Source organism: Protopterus annectens, chromosome 13.part0 (genome assembly GCF_019279795.1).
Source record: "Protopterus annectens isolate FY-2018-M chromosome 13.part0, PAN1.0, whole genome shotgun sequence".
NCBI lineage: Eukaryota > Metazoa > Chordata > Ceratodontiformes > Protopteridae > Protopterus > Protopterus annectens.
In genome coordinates this window covers 337,086,669-337,103,161 of record NC_056747.1, presented here as the reverse complement: position 1 = coordinate 337,103,161, position 16,493 = coordinate 337,086,669, and the positions used below count along the sequence as shown (strand labels likewise).

Below are 16,493 nucleotides of genomic sequence, written 5' to 3'. Positions count from 1 at the left end.
GATGGATAGTGCGCTGATTAAATAAAGCATAAAACCGACAGCAAGATACGTCGTGGTCAGGGCCCAGTCAAGGAACACAGTACGAATGAAAATCTTTGTGAGGTATTTGCTTTCCACAAGTAATGCAATTATTAACTTTTACTGACATCGGTAAGGAGCAAGAAAAAGTTTCCCCAATGGGGTACTTAGCTTTAGTTGAAGACTTCGGTTCTGAAACTCGAAAACGAAAATTTCAGGAGTCGGCCGACCGGCACTTGCAAACTGCTTCTGCTTCGGGCACCGCACTGCAAGAAAGACTGATGTAATGGTGTCAGCTGCATGTTTTATACCCCTGATGACCTTACGTCATGGAAGAAGGGACAGCATCCGACGCAGGACCCAAGAGTTTGTTAATCAGGCCGACTGAGGGCTACTGCAAGCAGATAACTCAAATGTAATGACTGCAACAGTGAAACACGAAGAAAGTACAGTTTTGTACCTACCATAAATGTAGATGTCTGAGAGGCATGCATCTGCAGTCCTTACAAATGGGTTGTCCTGTCGTCAGGCAGCCCTTCGGTCGGCCGGATTCCAAAGTCTGGGTCTGGCCTCGGCTGATGTCGCACTTCACCCGACGTCATAGCTGCAGTTATTCGGGTATAAAGGTATCAGCTGACGCCATTTTCCTCAGTGTTTCTTGCCCCAGATGCCAGGTGCCCTCTAGGAAGGCTAAATTTGGATAATTGCAAAAGTTTCCAAATAAAAGAGAGCAAATAAAAATAAACATGTATATACATGTATATACAAACAAATACACCATAATAGATTCCCCAGCTAGCTAGAAGATGGGTAAATACCCTAGGAGTACCTCAGAGGGAAGGAGGAGGGTAATCCTGACTGCAGATGCATGCCTCTCGGACATCTACATTTATGGTAGGTACAAAACTGTACTATGTCCTTCAAGGATGCATCTGCAGTCCTTACAAATGGGTAGAATACCATAGCCAAACTGGAGGAGGAGGAGTAATAAGATTATGGTGTAGTTAAGATCCCTTGCAAAACAGCAGTGGCAAAACCTGCTCGGGATCTGGAGTATAAGGGTAGATTATAATGCTTGGCAAATGTATGCACGGAGCTCCAAGTAGCAGCCTCTAAAATGTCTTTGGTAGCCACTCCTCATAAAAAAGCTGTGGTAGTGGCTGTAGCCCTTGTAGAGTGAGGTCTGATGTTTTCTGGAGTTTTCTTCCCATGGTAAGAGTAACAAAATCTAATGCAATTTCCTATCCACTTAGAGATTGTCTGTTTTGAAATTGCTTTTCCTTCCATTCCTGTTGCATATGCTACCAGTAGCTGGTCAGTTTTTCTATTGCTCTTGGTCCTGTCCAGGTAGTAACGCAATTGTCTATGTACATCCAAGGTATGTAACAGTCTTTCTCCCCTGTTCTGTGGGTTGGGGAAGAATGTAGGCAGGTGGATAGCTTGGTTTAAAGATACCCTGGAGACCACCTTTGGAATAAAAGTAGGATTAGTTCTCATGGACACTCTATCCTGATGGAAGATCAGGAAGGGCTGTACTGCCATTAATGCCTGTAGTTCAGAAACCCTTCTTGCTGAAGTGATTGCAAGCAGGAAAGCAGTTTTCCATGATAAGTACTGTAATTCTGCTGTTGCTGCTGGCTCGAAAGGAGGGAGTGTCAACTTTTCTAGCACAAAGTTCAAGTCCCATGCGGGCAATGGTGGCTTCCTAGGTGGTTTTACATTTTTAATTCCTCTCAGAAACTGCCTGAGCAGAGGATGTGAGAAGACTGGAGGATCCAAGTTGTATTCTGCTGAAATAGATGATGCCCCCTGGTATAAAACGCTTTGAACGCCGCGTAGTACGATTTAGAGCTGCCACTGTTGCACACTAGGGCAGTGCCGGTTAAGCAGGTTTAAACTATTCGGGCTACCTAAAGTCCACTCTTCAAATTTTCCCTTAAAACTACCTTCCTCGAACTATACTACTGATCAAATCAGCGTATCCTATAACTAAAAAGATCAACTCTACTTGACTCCAAGTAGACTATTCTCTATCTATTAAACCTAGCACTTGCTCCTACAGTACTTATTACCTTGATACGCACTCTTGTCATAGATAGTACCCCAAAAGGCAACCCCATTTCTCGGTCACCCACGCCCGAATCTTTTTAAAGTTTTTCGCCTACCCTTCTAGCATGTCGAGGATCAGTTGCTAGTGTCCTCTCCTGCTCAGCTGGTGAACCTGGGAATATTGAGGCAATGTTTCAATTGCCTCATGTACACAGACAACCCTTTCCTCCTCCCACAAAACACAAATACATGCAGAGATGCAACTATAATGGCCAAACTGGAGGCTGAGCTCTTCAACATAGGACTGGCAAGACCAGTCAGGAGGAGAAGGTTACCACACACACTATAGACCCAGTCTCACATAGTACCATTACAACCTCAAATCATACACATAAACACACAGAGACATACTCGAGGCTCTGATCAAAAATCTACCAAAACAGCAGAGGCCACCAAAGCAGACACACCCAAACAACCACCACCTCAGAACACAACACCCGCAACACATAGACCTCACAGTCAGAGTGTCAAACAGTCACAGCCCTTAAGGCCAAACACAATGCCAGACACACTAGTCATTGGTGACTCCATAGTCAGACACACTGATGTCCCGCCATCAGACTGAGTAAGGAGAAGGTCACAGTAAGCTGCCTGTTGGCTAGAACCGCCACATAACGCAAGCACTCAGGTCTCTCAACAGCAGGTACAAATATGACTCAGTCATTGTCCACGCTGGTGTAAACGACCTGAGACGCACTCCCTGGACTACATGAAAAGAGACATTGAGGAGCTCTCTGATTATGTAGCCCAGGCAGGTATGACCCTGACCTTGAGCAGTATCCTACCTTCACCAAGAATGATGCCACAATACAGAGATAAGATGATCAGCTTTAACAATTGGCTTAAACACTGGTGTCATTCAAAGGGGATCCAGTATCTGTCTGCCTGGGATGACATGCTGGACAAGCCACGCTGCTCAAGGGACTGCACCTGTCACCCTGGGATTCGGATATTGGCAAAGGCTCTTGCCACCCCATAGTGCCTTTTTTAGGCAAGGCTCAAATTCTAAACCTACCACCCTAGAACACAAAAAGGAAAAAACTAAGGGTAATGCTGCTCAATGCCAGAAGTCTAAATCTCAAAATGCACTTTGAGGCCCTTCTCAGTATGGAGAACATCGATGTCTGTGCTGTGACAGAAACCTGGTTCAAGGCTCCTGAGAGCACCCCAGCGCTATCAGGTTTTACCTCATATCATGCGTTCCGCCCCAAAATCCGGACAATACCAAGAAAGGAGGGTATCCATATTCATCAAGGACACCCACACCTCAAGACTGGTGGCAACGCGATGCATCGGAGACCATCCAGGTGCAATTAACCATAGGCAAGACTGCTCTGCAAATTGTAGCATGTTACAGGCCACCCTCACAAACTCAGGAAACTCACATGGCCTTCCTGAAAACACTAGAGGGGATAAATGTATCACCAAACACCATCATACTAGGTGACTTCAATTACCCTAATATAGACTGGGAACACTACTCAAGCCCAAACACCCTAGCCCAAAAGTTCCTGGAATTCATAAACTCAAATGCCATGGAACAACTAGTCACCATCCCCACAAGAGGAGATAACATACTTGATCTCATCATCACGAACATGGGAGCACAATGTTCAACACCGAAGTATACCCCTCACTGGTGAGATCAGATCACAAACTAATCTCGCTGGAGGTCCTCATCCCACCCCACATGAAATAAAAAGACCACAGTAAAGAACTTCTCAAAAGCCAACTTCACACTTCTAAAGACTAGTGTGGTCTCCTTTCAGGCCCCCGAGATGGCGGAAAACAATACTCAAGCCGCTGAATCACTTACAAACGCCTTCTACCAGCACCTGCAGGACTGCATGGATAAGGCAATCCCAAGCAAAACAGAGACTCTTGTACCAAAGGCAAGCGTCCAATCTGGTGGACCCCAGCCATAAACAAACTCTACAACAAAAGGAGGAAGCTACTACAAGATAGAGCAAAATCCTTAAAAGGTAAGACACCCTTGATCACTATAAGTAAAAAACTAAGAGCTCTCATAAAATCATCCAAAGCAAATTTCGAGAGAAAAATAGCTAAAGACTCAAAAGACAATCATAAGGCCTTCTTTAGCTATGTTAGAAACCTAGGAGGAAACTCCCAGATATGCTCAGAACTAGTTCAAAATGATGTGAAGATTACTGATCCTACAGACATTGCCAACATACTGGCTGACAGGTTCAGTGCAAACTTCTCCCCCCCCCTCCCCCCTAAAAGGAGAGATATCTTATACCAAATGAGTGCAGCCCCCCAAACATCTCCAGCGCCCAAGTGAGAACTGCTCTCTCCAAGCAAAACACAGCATCCATGGGACCCGATGGTGTCCCCGGCTGTGCGCTCCACCAACTCAATGAGGAATTAAACCCACAGCTAGGACAGCTGTTTAATCAAAGTCTTACCTCTGGATACGCACCAGGGAGTGGCGCGCTGCAACTGTGGTCCCACTTCACAAAGGCGGTGCCTCCACAGGCCCTGGAAATTACCGGCCCATTAGCTTGACAAGCCTTATCTGCAAAGCCATGGAGAGGATCATAATGGACCTCATAAATAAAGACATAGGAATTTGCAGACTTTGGATCCAACCCAGTTTGGCTTTGTCAAAGGCAGATCATGCCTTTTAAACTTGGTTGACTTTTTCAAACAGTCACCAAAGCCATTGATGAGGAAAGGCAGTCCATACAGCCTACCTCGATCTGGCTAAGGCCTTCGATACAATACCCCACTCGGTATCATTGAAAAACTCATCAGCTTAAATGTTAACCCATACATCACAACATGGGTTGCAAACTGGCTGAGTGACAGAACCCACAGCGTCAGAGTTGCTCCGGCCATGTCAGACTCAAAGCCTGTCACAAGTGCTGTCCCACACAGCTCAGTCCTGGGACCACCCTTGTTTGGCATCTACTTTTCCAGTACAAGCAAACACAGGAGGGTTATGAGCTGACAAAGTTTGCAGATGACTGCAAACTGGGCGCCATAGTAGAAAACACATCTGACACAGATATCCTTCAGAAGGGTCTCACAGAAACGGATAACTGGTGCCAGAGCCACGCCTAAAGTTAAATGCCAAAAATGCATAGTCATACCCTTCGAAAACAAGGTTACCCCTAGCTACCAAATAGGTGGCAATCCACTGAGCACAGAAGAAGTTATCAGGGACCTGGGGACCCAGGTTGATAGTAGTCTGTCATTCGACACCCATGTAGCTAAAGTAGTTAGGAAGTCCTTCTACATTGCCCACCTTATCATGAAGGGATTCTCATCTAGATCAAGGGAGGTCATAGTCTCCCTTTACTCATCACTCATCAGACCAATGATTGAGTACAATGCCCCATTCGGAATGTATCTGACCCGACACTTGCAGCAGCTGGAGAGGCCACAAAAGTTCCTCACCAAAAGGATAAAGGGTCTCAAAAATCTGTCCTATGCTGCCCGACTGAAAGAACTCCAGCTCTATTCAGTCGCCATCGCTTGCTCAGAGGTGACCTTTGCCTAACATACAAGGCCATGTCAAACCCAGATTTGATGAATATGCTTCACCTCAAAAATCTAGATCCATCAGAGCCACAAGGGGCGGAGACTTAAACCTCGACACGGCTATTAATAGGACGTGCTGGAGGGATAGATTCATCACCCAAAGACTCCCTATGCTGTGGAACAAAATCCCGGTACATGTGAGGCAGAGCACCTCGCTGGCCTTGTTCAAGAGAAATCTTGACCAATGGATGGGAGATCGCAGATATACCCCAGGAATTACCTCAGTGTCACTGCTCGACAGAGGCACAGCAAAATAATGGGTATAGTTCCCCATACTAAAGGGGTGGCGTAAGCCACAAAACAATGGGCTAGGCTTATAAATGCCCTCGGGCAGATAGCCTAGTATGAACCTATGAACCTATGAAGGACAGGCCATTGTGGAAGAGCTCTGCCAAGTATTCCAGGATGTTAGCTATGTTTACCAGTGACACATTTTCTCCTTTCGCAGTACTCCAAATGAGATATCTTTTCCATTTTGCTGAATAATTTTTTCTTGTTGAGGGTCTGCGAGCCTCCAAGATAATGTCTTTAACCCTTTGAGATAAGTCTGGGTTATTTTGTCTTATGTAATGTTCCAGTCAGCCAGCTGCAGTGTTTTCAGGTTTGGATGCAGGGTTTTGAAGTTGTTCTGTGTTAACAGTAAGGGAACTAGGGGCAGAGGCCATATTTGTTCCCGAGACATACTCCTCAGTAATGGGTACCAATGTTGCCTTGGCCAGTCTGGAGCTATCAGGATGATCCTTGGACGGTCTTCTTTGATCTTCAATAGCACCTTGTGCATCAAAGGAAGAGGTGGGAATGCATATGCTTTCAGGTTTTTCCAAATGAAAGATAGGGAGTCCACCTTCCAAGCAAGTGGGTGGTATGTCCTCGTGCAAAATTTTTTCAGTTGGTGGTTGTGTGGGGATGCAAAAGTCTATTTCTGGTAGTCCCCATTTCCCTGTAATGGTTTTGAAGATGTCCGGATGCAGCATCCATTCGTGGGCATCCGTGGTAGTTCTGCTTAGGATGTCTGCTAGTATATTTTCTTTTCCTGGAACAAATATTGCTTGTAACTGAATGTTGAAGCTCAGGGCCACATTCCAGAGGTCCATTGCCATCCGGCATAGAGGGTATGAATGCGTGCCTCCCTGTTTGTTGATGTACCACATAACTGTGGTGTTGTCCGTCCTTATCAGCAGTTGACCCTGTTGAAGAAATGGTCTGAATGTCTGAATTGCCAGTTTTACTGCCAGCATCTCCTTTTGATTTATGTGTAGGTGCAGCTGGTCTTGAGTCCATAAGCCTTGTATGCACTTGTCCAGCATGTGTGCCCCCCAACCGAGGTCTGAGACGTCCGTTGTGATGGTCTGGCTTGGTTGAGTGCTGTGGAAGGGCAATCCTTTGTTCGATTGACAGGCCTGAGCCCACCATTGGAATTCTTGTTTCAGGCATGGAATTATTGGAATTTGGGTTTCTAGGCTGTGCTTGTGCTGAGACCATAAATTCCTTAAGTACCACTGTAACTTTCTCATATGTAGTCTGGCATGTGGAATCAATATTATGCAGGATGCCATGTAACCCAGGGCTTGCAGGACTTTTCTTGCTGTTAGCTGGTTCTGCTTTGTTAATGCCATGAAGTAGAGAGAAAGGAGCTCCTGTTTTTCTACTGTTATGGATGCCATTTGGTTTGGTGTCCAGCTCTGCACCCAAGAAGGATATCCTTTGGGATGGTATCAGCCTTGACTTTTTTATATTGACTGTGTATTCCAGGGCTTGTAGTAGATGAATGACCTTTTTCAAGTCTTTTGTTAATTTGGTCTTGTTGTCCGCTAGTAACAGGCAGTCGTCCAGGTAAGGGTAAATTTGAATTCCGTGAAGCCTGCAATGAGCAATTACTGATGCCAGACATTTCGTGAATACTCTGGGCGCAGTAGATAAGCCAAAGGGCAATGCTGAGAATTGATAATGCTCTGATCCTGCAAGAAATCTGAGGTATCTTCTGCAATTTGGTCGTATGGGGACGTGCAGGTATGCCTCCTTGAGATCTAGAGTTACCAGCCAAGACTCCTTGCCCAGCATGGGAAGAAGTTGCTGTAGGGTCAGCATTTTGAATTTTGGAACAATGAGGTATGTGTTTAGAGCGGACAGGTCGAGAATAGGTCTCCATTGGTTTTCTTTTCTTGGTACCAGGAAGAGTCTGGAGTAAAATCCTTGCCCTTGTTCCATAGATGGTACCCTTTCTACAGCTCTCATCCTTAGTGAGTTATTTGTTCTAGAGCTTCTGTCTTCTGATTTGGAGGTAGGTTTGGCATTCCTCTCTTCCTTGGTAGAGTATGGAAGTGAAACCTGTAACCTTGGTCTATTGTCTGTAAAATCCATTTGACTCCTGTGATGTAATGCCAGTTTACTGAAAATAAGGCTAGCTTTCTGCCTAAGGGTGCTTCTAGTTGTTCCCTGGTAGGCGGTGCCAGAGCCAAGTCACTGTGATTGTCCTGTAGAAGTGGTGGTGGCTGGATCTGTGGCTGTACCTCGCTGGTTGTTAGCCTGCCACTGACGTCCCCTGTAGGCACCTCTGGATTGACCCCTGCCTCTTGAGCGCCTATTCCTGCCTCTCTGAGCTGTGGAGGTGTCTGGAAAGGACCAATTCTTGGAAGGCCAGTTCCTGCTAAACCTTGGAGGCTGGACCTGCAAGAAATCCTTGACTGTCTGGACAGATTTTGCTTTCTCTTCCACCTTCTTCAGCACCTGCTGTGCTGGGGAGCCAAACAAATTGAGCTTATCCATGGGAGCATCTAGGAGCTTTGATTTAACATGGTCTGGTAAGGACTGCTCTTTTAACCATGCATGTCTTCTGATCACTGTACCAGTCATGGCTGATGTAAAGGAAGCCTCCAGTGCATCATAGCCGCATTTTAAGGAATGATTACTGACCTGCTGAATGTTATGCACCATTTCCTGAACAGATTTTTTGTCTAATGGTTCATCCGAGGACAGTTTTTTAGTTAACTGTTCTAACAAATTCCTGATACTGAATCATGTGGAATTGACAGTTCAAGGCCCTAGCTGAAAGAGTAGCAGAAGTGTAAACTTTTTTACCCCATCTCTAAGGCCCTAGATTCCCTTTCAGAGGGGAGGGGGTTTTTGGCAGAGGTAGCTGCTACAGCCTTGGGTCCCTGGGAGATAGTTTCAGGATCTGCAAAAGGAGCCTTATACAAATGATAATGTGTGTCCGGAACCCTGTAGTACCTATCGGGCTTAGCAGGGGCCGGAGGGAGAGAATCAGGAGCAGTACAAACATCATTAAATGCATCATCCACAACAGTAAGTACTGGAGGAATGGCTAAAGGCCTATACTGTGGCAAATGCAAAAAGGTTCTAAGCCTTTTCCTAGAGTCTGAAAAATCCTGGCCCTGCCATTGAAATTGTTCCCTCATAGCATGCAAGGTTTCCAAAAGAAAATTCCTCAGGCGGAGAGGCAGAAGGAATGGACTCTTCTGCATCAGAGTCCTCATAAGGAGAAAAAGGGCCCTCTGGAGGGTTTGAATTATCTGATTCATCAGAGGAGTCATCTAAAGAAACTGGCTCAGGGGGCTCTACTCTAGGCCTCTTCTCTGGAGGTGGGTGAGAGGCCCTGTCTGGGTGGGGTTGGGATCCCCGGATCAAAGAAATGAAATCCTCTGCTAGACTAAGCATTTGAGAACTAGAGCTAGGCCTGTGAGAGGGGGTCTTAGCAGGCACAGTTTTGGTAGATTTTGCTGCTTTAGCCCTGGCAAAAGCCTTAATCGACATGGATGCAGGTGGCCTAGCAGCTCCACGTGCAGGGGTAGAAATATCCAAAGGGATATTATCAGATAAATCCTGTGAACCTGCAAGAGCAGGTGGGATTTCAGTAGCAGATTCAACCATGCTGGATGAGGCCTCGGGTGGAGGTAAGCTTTCGACCGAAGGAAGAACCGTGGACTCGGTTTCAGCCGAAACCGAGACACTCGCGGTTGGCTTAACCGTGGTTTCGGCCAAAACCGCGGACCGCGAGTGTCGGTCCTTTTCCTTGCGCTTTTTAGATATTTGCATAGTCGGAGTATCCGACGGCATAATGTAAGCAAAAGCGTAGCCGAAAAACTCCTCAGCAAATTCCGACCGACGTCTAAGCGTCTGCCGGTTGAAAGAAGCACAGGCTAGACAAGCTGCTACGTCGTGGTCTGGGCCTAAACAAGGTAAGCAGTAAGAGTGGAAATCTTTATGAGGTATTTGTTTCCCACAAGTTAAACAGTTATTCACTTTTTCTGACATCGGCTGAGGCAAGAAAGAGTCCTCAACGGGTACTTAGCTTTTAGAAGTCTTCGGTAGTAGTAATCTCTGGTTCTGACCGACAGGCACTTGCGAACAGCTTCTGCTTCGGGCGCCACGCGGCAAGAAAGACTGAGGAAAATGGCGTCAGCTGATACCTTTATACCCGAATAACTGCAGCTATGACGTCGGGTGAAGTGCGACATCAGCCGAGGCCAGACCCAGACTTTGGAATCCGGCCGATCAAGGGCTGCCTGACGACAGGACAACCCATTTGTAAGGACTGCAGATGCATCCTTGAAGGACATCATCTAATCTGCAAGCCATGAAGACTACGTATTCCACTATGATTAAAATTAACTAAAAAACAATATCCCATTACAGAATGGGATGCAGATGATTTTTCCATTTAAGTAGCTGTCATGGTACAGACTGTTAGAACACACTCAAATTAATTAACAATACCAAAAGAAATATTACTAAAAAAAATAACATCTTCCAAGACTGTGAAATAAGCTTATTACAATCAAAGTAAATTGCGCATTAACTTCCTTCAAAAATAATCATCACAATATATAGGATTTAGATCATATCAACATGATATGGCATTTAAGCTTCCTGAACAGCCAGCAGGTTGTAAACTTCACAATCACATTTACTGACCTATGCATTTACATGGCCTATCGGAGATGCATCTGCATAAAGTGCATGATTGGACTCTTAAGTGCAATGCAATGCATGAAATGACAGTAATAAAAGCACTTTTCAGTAAAAGACATACAGTGAGAACACCCAGCGGATGAACTTAAGCACAGATTTGATATAAAACTTAGTGAATTTGCTCAGTAGTGTAGCTAGGGTGAGGTGAGAGGGGCAATTTTCCGAGGCACAAAGTGTTGGGGGGTGCAATCAGCCGATCTTGATCTTACTTTAATGCAACACTGGCTTTCAAAAGCCAGTTTTGTATCAGCGGTCAAACCAGAGTACTGTAGCACTGTGTGTGTGGCCATAACTGTAGCAATTGCAAACTACACTGTAGCAAGCTTAAAAGATTAAAAAAATATATTTTTATAAATCTAAAACCTGAATACTCCATGCAGGTAGGGTATAAACTGTAGCAACTGTCTGCTATATATGTAGCAAGCAGTTTGCTACAGTTCATAAGGAGGACATTTTTTCATATACCCATCCTGCACAGAGCTGTACAGCACTTTTTTTTTCCTACAGTGTAGGCCCCACAAGGAGAGATACAGCAGTCAGCTTTGAATGCATCATAGAGTCGGGGACAGCACAGAAACAGGACCTAAATGACTGGGTGGGGATTTGTATGTATCTGGTCACATGGGTAGAAGGAACTTTTTTTTTTTTTTAAATTTTATTTTTGCTTTTGCTCTTGAATGGAGGAGCTGTGTGTGAGTGTGGGTCTGTAACAAGCAGATCACACAATCATACAGCGATCTGCATTTTTTTTTTGCTCTTCACTTGAAGAGCTGAGGGTGTGGGGTGCTGGTTCATGGTACCATCCCAGGACACTAGATGAGTCAGCTACACTTCTGTGCATGCTTACACCATAAGAACATGGCAGCATCTACTTAAGACTTCACAGTAGTGGCTCTCCTGAACTATTCAGGAATCCTGACCTATACGGTAAACTCACTAAAATAGGAAAAATGTGTAGCATCAGTTTGTCTGCAACAAAATTTACCACTGTGGGGGGAAGTATCTTTTTCCCATTAGAATGCATTATTTAGTTACCAGTCCCAGTCCCTACCAACTATCAGTCCTCCTTCACAATGTATTGGGTCAACTTGTTCCCCACGGGCAATAGTCTTCCCCACCCCATTTGATTCCTGTACACAAGCGCTAACTGCGTAAGTTGTCATCCAGGTATACCTCACAATGTTTTGCTTTGAGGTCCTATCATCATTCTCTCACCCCGACTTGCCATAAGTACCTGCATCACCACAGGGGCTCACTATGGACTCTACTAATATTTGCCTGCTTGCTTACACACCCACTACAAATATCTACCATCACTGGTTTGGTAATGCTAAGCTCATGATCACAGTCACTCAAGCCTCTGCTTCCGCTGTGGCACTCAGCCAACTGGAAGTAGACCCCCTTCGTCTCAGATGGTATTATCCAATCAATTCTGTCTTCCTCTCACCTCGTCTAGTTCTTTCCAATGTCCAAGATGGCATTCAAACTCCAGTTGGATGGGTCACAGTCGGGGATTTACAACTCTATGGCACACAGCTGCATAACTGAGTTCAAATTTGGACATTGGGGGTGGTCAAAAAAGTAAAGACAACTTTGTTATAACCCAAGACTAAGCTTGGAAATGTGTAATGTGACAGAAAAAAGCTAACAGAATAAAAGGGCACCTAAACAAAAAAAAAATACTGTTAGTCCAACAGAAAACATTCCATTACTGAAAACTGTGTAAAAACACCAAAAACTAAAATTGCTACTAACAACTTTGTTGCATTACAGAAGAGATTTTTTTTCCATTTGCTAATTTAACAAATGACTAAGAGACATTTGTGGCAAATCTCCTAGTAAACAGAGAAATAATATAACGCTCAACTACAGAAGTCAGCCAACATTCAAATCATACTTAACAAAATGAGCTAGAGTTAAATGTTTCCAAATTTTAGAGCAATATTCATCATAAATAAGAATGCCAAAATAAGAAATTTCCTTTTTTTATTTCTTATGGAAAATTAGTATTTAATGTCATATAAGCCTGAAAGATGCACTTATTCAAAATGTTGCAGAAAGAGAGCATCTGGACCACTTGGAAGAGAAGCAACAAGTTGTCCATTCTTCACTAACACACAATTTAAAATATCAGATCTGCATTTGACACCAGATTATCAACCTGTGGGTTAGCAAGGGAGTTGCAGAGAAAACATTTTCAACCATGTTTCACTTTTCTGATTCATATACAACATTACAAAAAAAGAACAGAAATGCTGACCCTGCTTTGCATTTATTGTGATATCAGTGTTCTGCTGTCCAAATTTTTTGCCTAAATCTGCAGGTTTATTCAACGTGTTACCTATGCACTTAAACAATGGCAATAGGAAGCACATGAGAAAGTATTTCCATGCATAAAACCTGTGCATGTCTAATCAAAATTTGTAATGTGTTGCTATAACAGCACCCCCATCCACAACCACACAACCAGTTTTAAACAGACATGGTATCAGTGTTTGATAAACTGCCTAAATTGGACAGAAAACAGTTTGGCACATACAAAATGAAAGTAACAGGGTCTGGTGAAAACATCTGCTATTAAAATAGAAATGTATTCCTTACCCTGGCTGACAGTGTTGATACCAAGGTGGTTCAAGTTTGTTGTGAGGTTCCCAGTGCTGTTAGAACTGCTTAATGCAGGAAATGCGGGCTCTTCTGGATCCAGTGGGGTCTGCAGTGGTGGGGGGAAGTGAATGTTTGTCAAGTCAGGGAGTGATCCTCCAGTGTTGTGTGTAGCTGGGATCAACGACGTGGTTTCCTGCTCAGCTGATGGAAAAATACTACCAACAAGAAGGAAAACTGCTTTAATATTGCGTTACAGTATGGTAATACATTACACTCCACACATCTACTGCTAAGCTAAACCAAAGAACAGCAGTGAAAATACAAGTACTCTAGTACTATTTAAATATAAGTTGATAAACATTTTTATAGAGCTACCCTGCAGCTTGGCTTCTACTTTGCTAAGCAAGATGTTTTAGCATTTACATATTACAATACAATACATTCACACGTAACATTCTCACTGCTGCTTAGTAAGATTTCTCATCTTCACTATTTCTTACTCAAGTGAATTTATGACAGCTTAACACTTCACGAACAAAATGTATTTATTGTGGTGCTTAAAGTAAGATAACATCTGTCACTGTTTGATTAGCCAAGACAGATACAGAGAAACAGTCATACACATTTGAAATTATATGTACTTGGGATTCATCTGGAAGCAGACTATACTGAAGAAATGGACAAAGATGACAGTTGTGCAAGTGCACTACCCATAACAGCAGATGTGCGATTAAATCATTGCTGCAGTACCCTCAGTTATGTGGGTAACATACTGCCAGAGATAAAACAGCCAGTCTTGCAAAGCCTATGGCTCTTTCCATACATGTGCCCAAACTGCTGGCAGCTTGAGCTGTCAAAGGAGAAAACTAGCAGCTTGGGCACAAAACTCGTCAGGGCTATCTTGCCAAATGAAAAAAGACAGCCTACTATCTTAAGAAAAATAAAGTTAGTTATACTAAGAATTTCGCTATAGTAACAACAAAAATACCAACAAAGAGATATGGACAGAGGGAGGGAGCACCTATTGCATCAGTGATTTCAACAACCATCTACTGTTATGGAAACTGCATATACCATACTGTACCGTGTTCATTTATAAATCATTGCTGCAGTAGCCTTAGCTATATGGGTAGATTCCAAAGCTTATAAAAAGCCTGGAAAGAGGCAGGTAGGGAGTTCAGCAGCCCCTGGACAACAGTCCTAGCAAATTCTCCTCTACACCTAGATAAGCAATTTAGTTTGCAGAGCTTTACAAAGATATGGATGGAGTCCCAAGTAACTGCCTCCAGAATGTTTCTAGAGTCCAAATTTTATATATATATATATATATATATATATATATATATATATATATATATATATATATATATATATATATATTTGGGTCTACTTCAGAATGTTGACCTTTCAGAATGCTGACTTTCATATGGAAGATACCATATGATCGACATTCCAAAAAGAACGACAGGCTGAAATAGCACCATTTACCTACCTGTAAACACAGTAAAACTGTGTTAAGCAGAAGGGCAAGCCCTGCACCCTCACCCCTGCTAGTTAAATATTCTCACTGAGATCGCACTACAGTGCAGGAAAGGGAATCTCCCAGTCCCAAGACTGTAGTGGGATCTCCGCTTATCATTTGTTGGCATATGGTGTCGGCCATATGAATTTTGAGCATCTGAAAGTTCGAACAAATGAAGGGCTCCTATATATATATATATATATATATATATATATATATATATATATAGGGACAACTGTCTGGAAAGTACAGTAGCCTAAACTATAGGGCTATTTCCTACAGAGGAGTAAACAGCTGACCAGCTTTCAAAGCTTCAAGGCAGCTTTACCCACCCAAAATACAGACATGGCTGTCAAGCCTTTCAGACTTTATGCCAAATGAGGCAAACTAAGTCCTGATAGGGCATTTCTAGTAAAAACAAAAACACATGTCCACACCCTGCTATAAAAACACAACAAGAGTGGGTGGAGGGACGGGCGCTACTGCAGCAGTGATTATTCCAACATCTATTGTTATAAGTTTACTTACACAACTGAACTATCTTCTTCGCACTGATCACTGCTGCAGTAGAATAAGCTTTACGGCTAGATTACCACAGCTTAAAACAAATGGGAGGTGGAAGGGTCCAGGAGCTTAAAACAAATGGGAGGTGGAAAGGTCCAGGAGCTGCTAGAGAATTATCCTAGTAAAGCCTGACCTAGACTTAGAAAAAGGAATCTAGTTTATTCTGCTTTGCAAAAGTATGTACAGAGGATTAAGCTGGAGTTTCTTGAATATTTTCAGAGTCCAACCTTTTCCAAAATGCCATAGATGAAGTCAAGGCCCTAGCAGACTGCCCTGGTCCTGCCTGCAATAGTTTTGTTGTGGGGTGAATAACAAAGGTAATATCTTGAGAAACCACTGCTTTGACACAGGTTTTCCTTCTTCGTACCTTCACAAGAAATGAACAACTGATAAAGACGCACGGAATCAAGCATACCCAGCAGGACTAAATCATCCTCTGCAAGGAAGAGTAAACCTGTCTGGTGGACATCTGCAATAAACTCTATAACAAAAGGAAAAAAAAATTGCTGTCCAAGACCAAGAAGGGGCAGATGCCCAACTGGAAACAATGTCTCCTTATCCTGAACAAGCAAATAAGAGCACTAGTGAAATCCTCCAAAGCAAGCTTTGAGTCCAAATTGGCCACATCTACTAAGAGCACTAGTGAAATCCTCCAAAGCAAGCTTTGAGTCCAAATTGGCCACATCTACTACAGACAATCATAAGGCCTTCTTCACATATGTCCGCAACTTCAAAGGAAGCACCCACATCTGTTCAGAACTGATGGTCAAGGACACCACATATACAAATGCCGTAGATATAGCAATACTTTACCCCTTTGTGCCCCCATCAGTAAATCAGGACATCCCCAGTACCTGCCCCCTTCCCCTTATATCTACAGAGCAGGTCATCACTGCTCTCTCAAAGGCAAACAACACGGCCTCCATGGGACCCAATGACATCCCAGGCTGCATCCTACGTGAACTCAGGCAGGAACTTGCAGCACCACTCAGCACCCTATTCAACCAAAGCCTGAGTACTGACTTCGTCCCAACTGAGTGGAGGACAGCCACTGTCATCACTTTACACAAAGGTGGAGTGTCCATCGATCCGGGAAATTATAGACCCATCATCCTAACTCGCT

General features: G+C 43.7%; 1 protein-coding gene across 1 annotated transcript in view; it reads right to left on the bottom strand.

The window, feature by feature from the left end:
* The window catches only part of CRTC1 (CREB regulated transcription coactivator 1), a 1,948,027-nt gene that overhangs the window by 733,210 nt on the left and 1,198,324 nt on the right, over positions 1-16,493 (bottom strand). Inside the window, exon 8 of the mRNA XM_044053956.1 lies at positions 13,282-13,499. Coding sequence (XP_043909891.1) covers positions 13,282-13,499 — 218 coding nt within the window. The remainder of the gene's footprint in view (positions 1-13,281; positions 13,500-16,493) is intronic.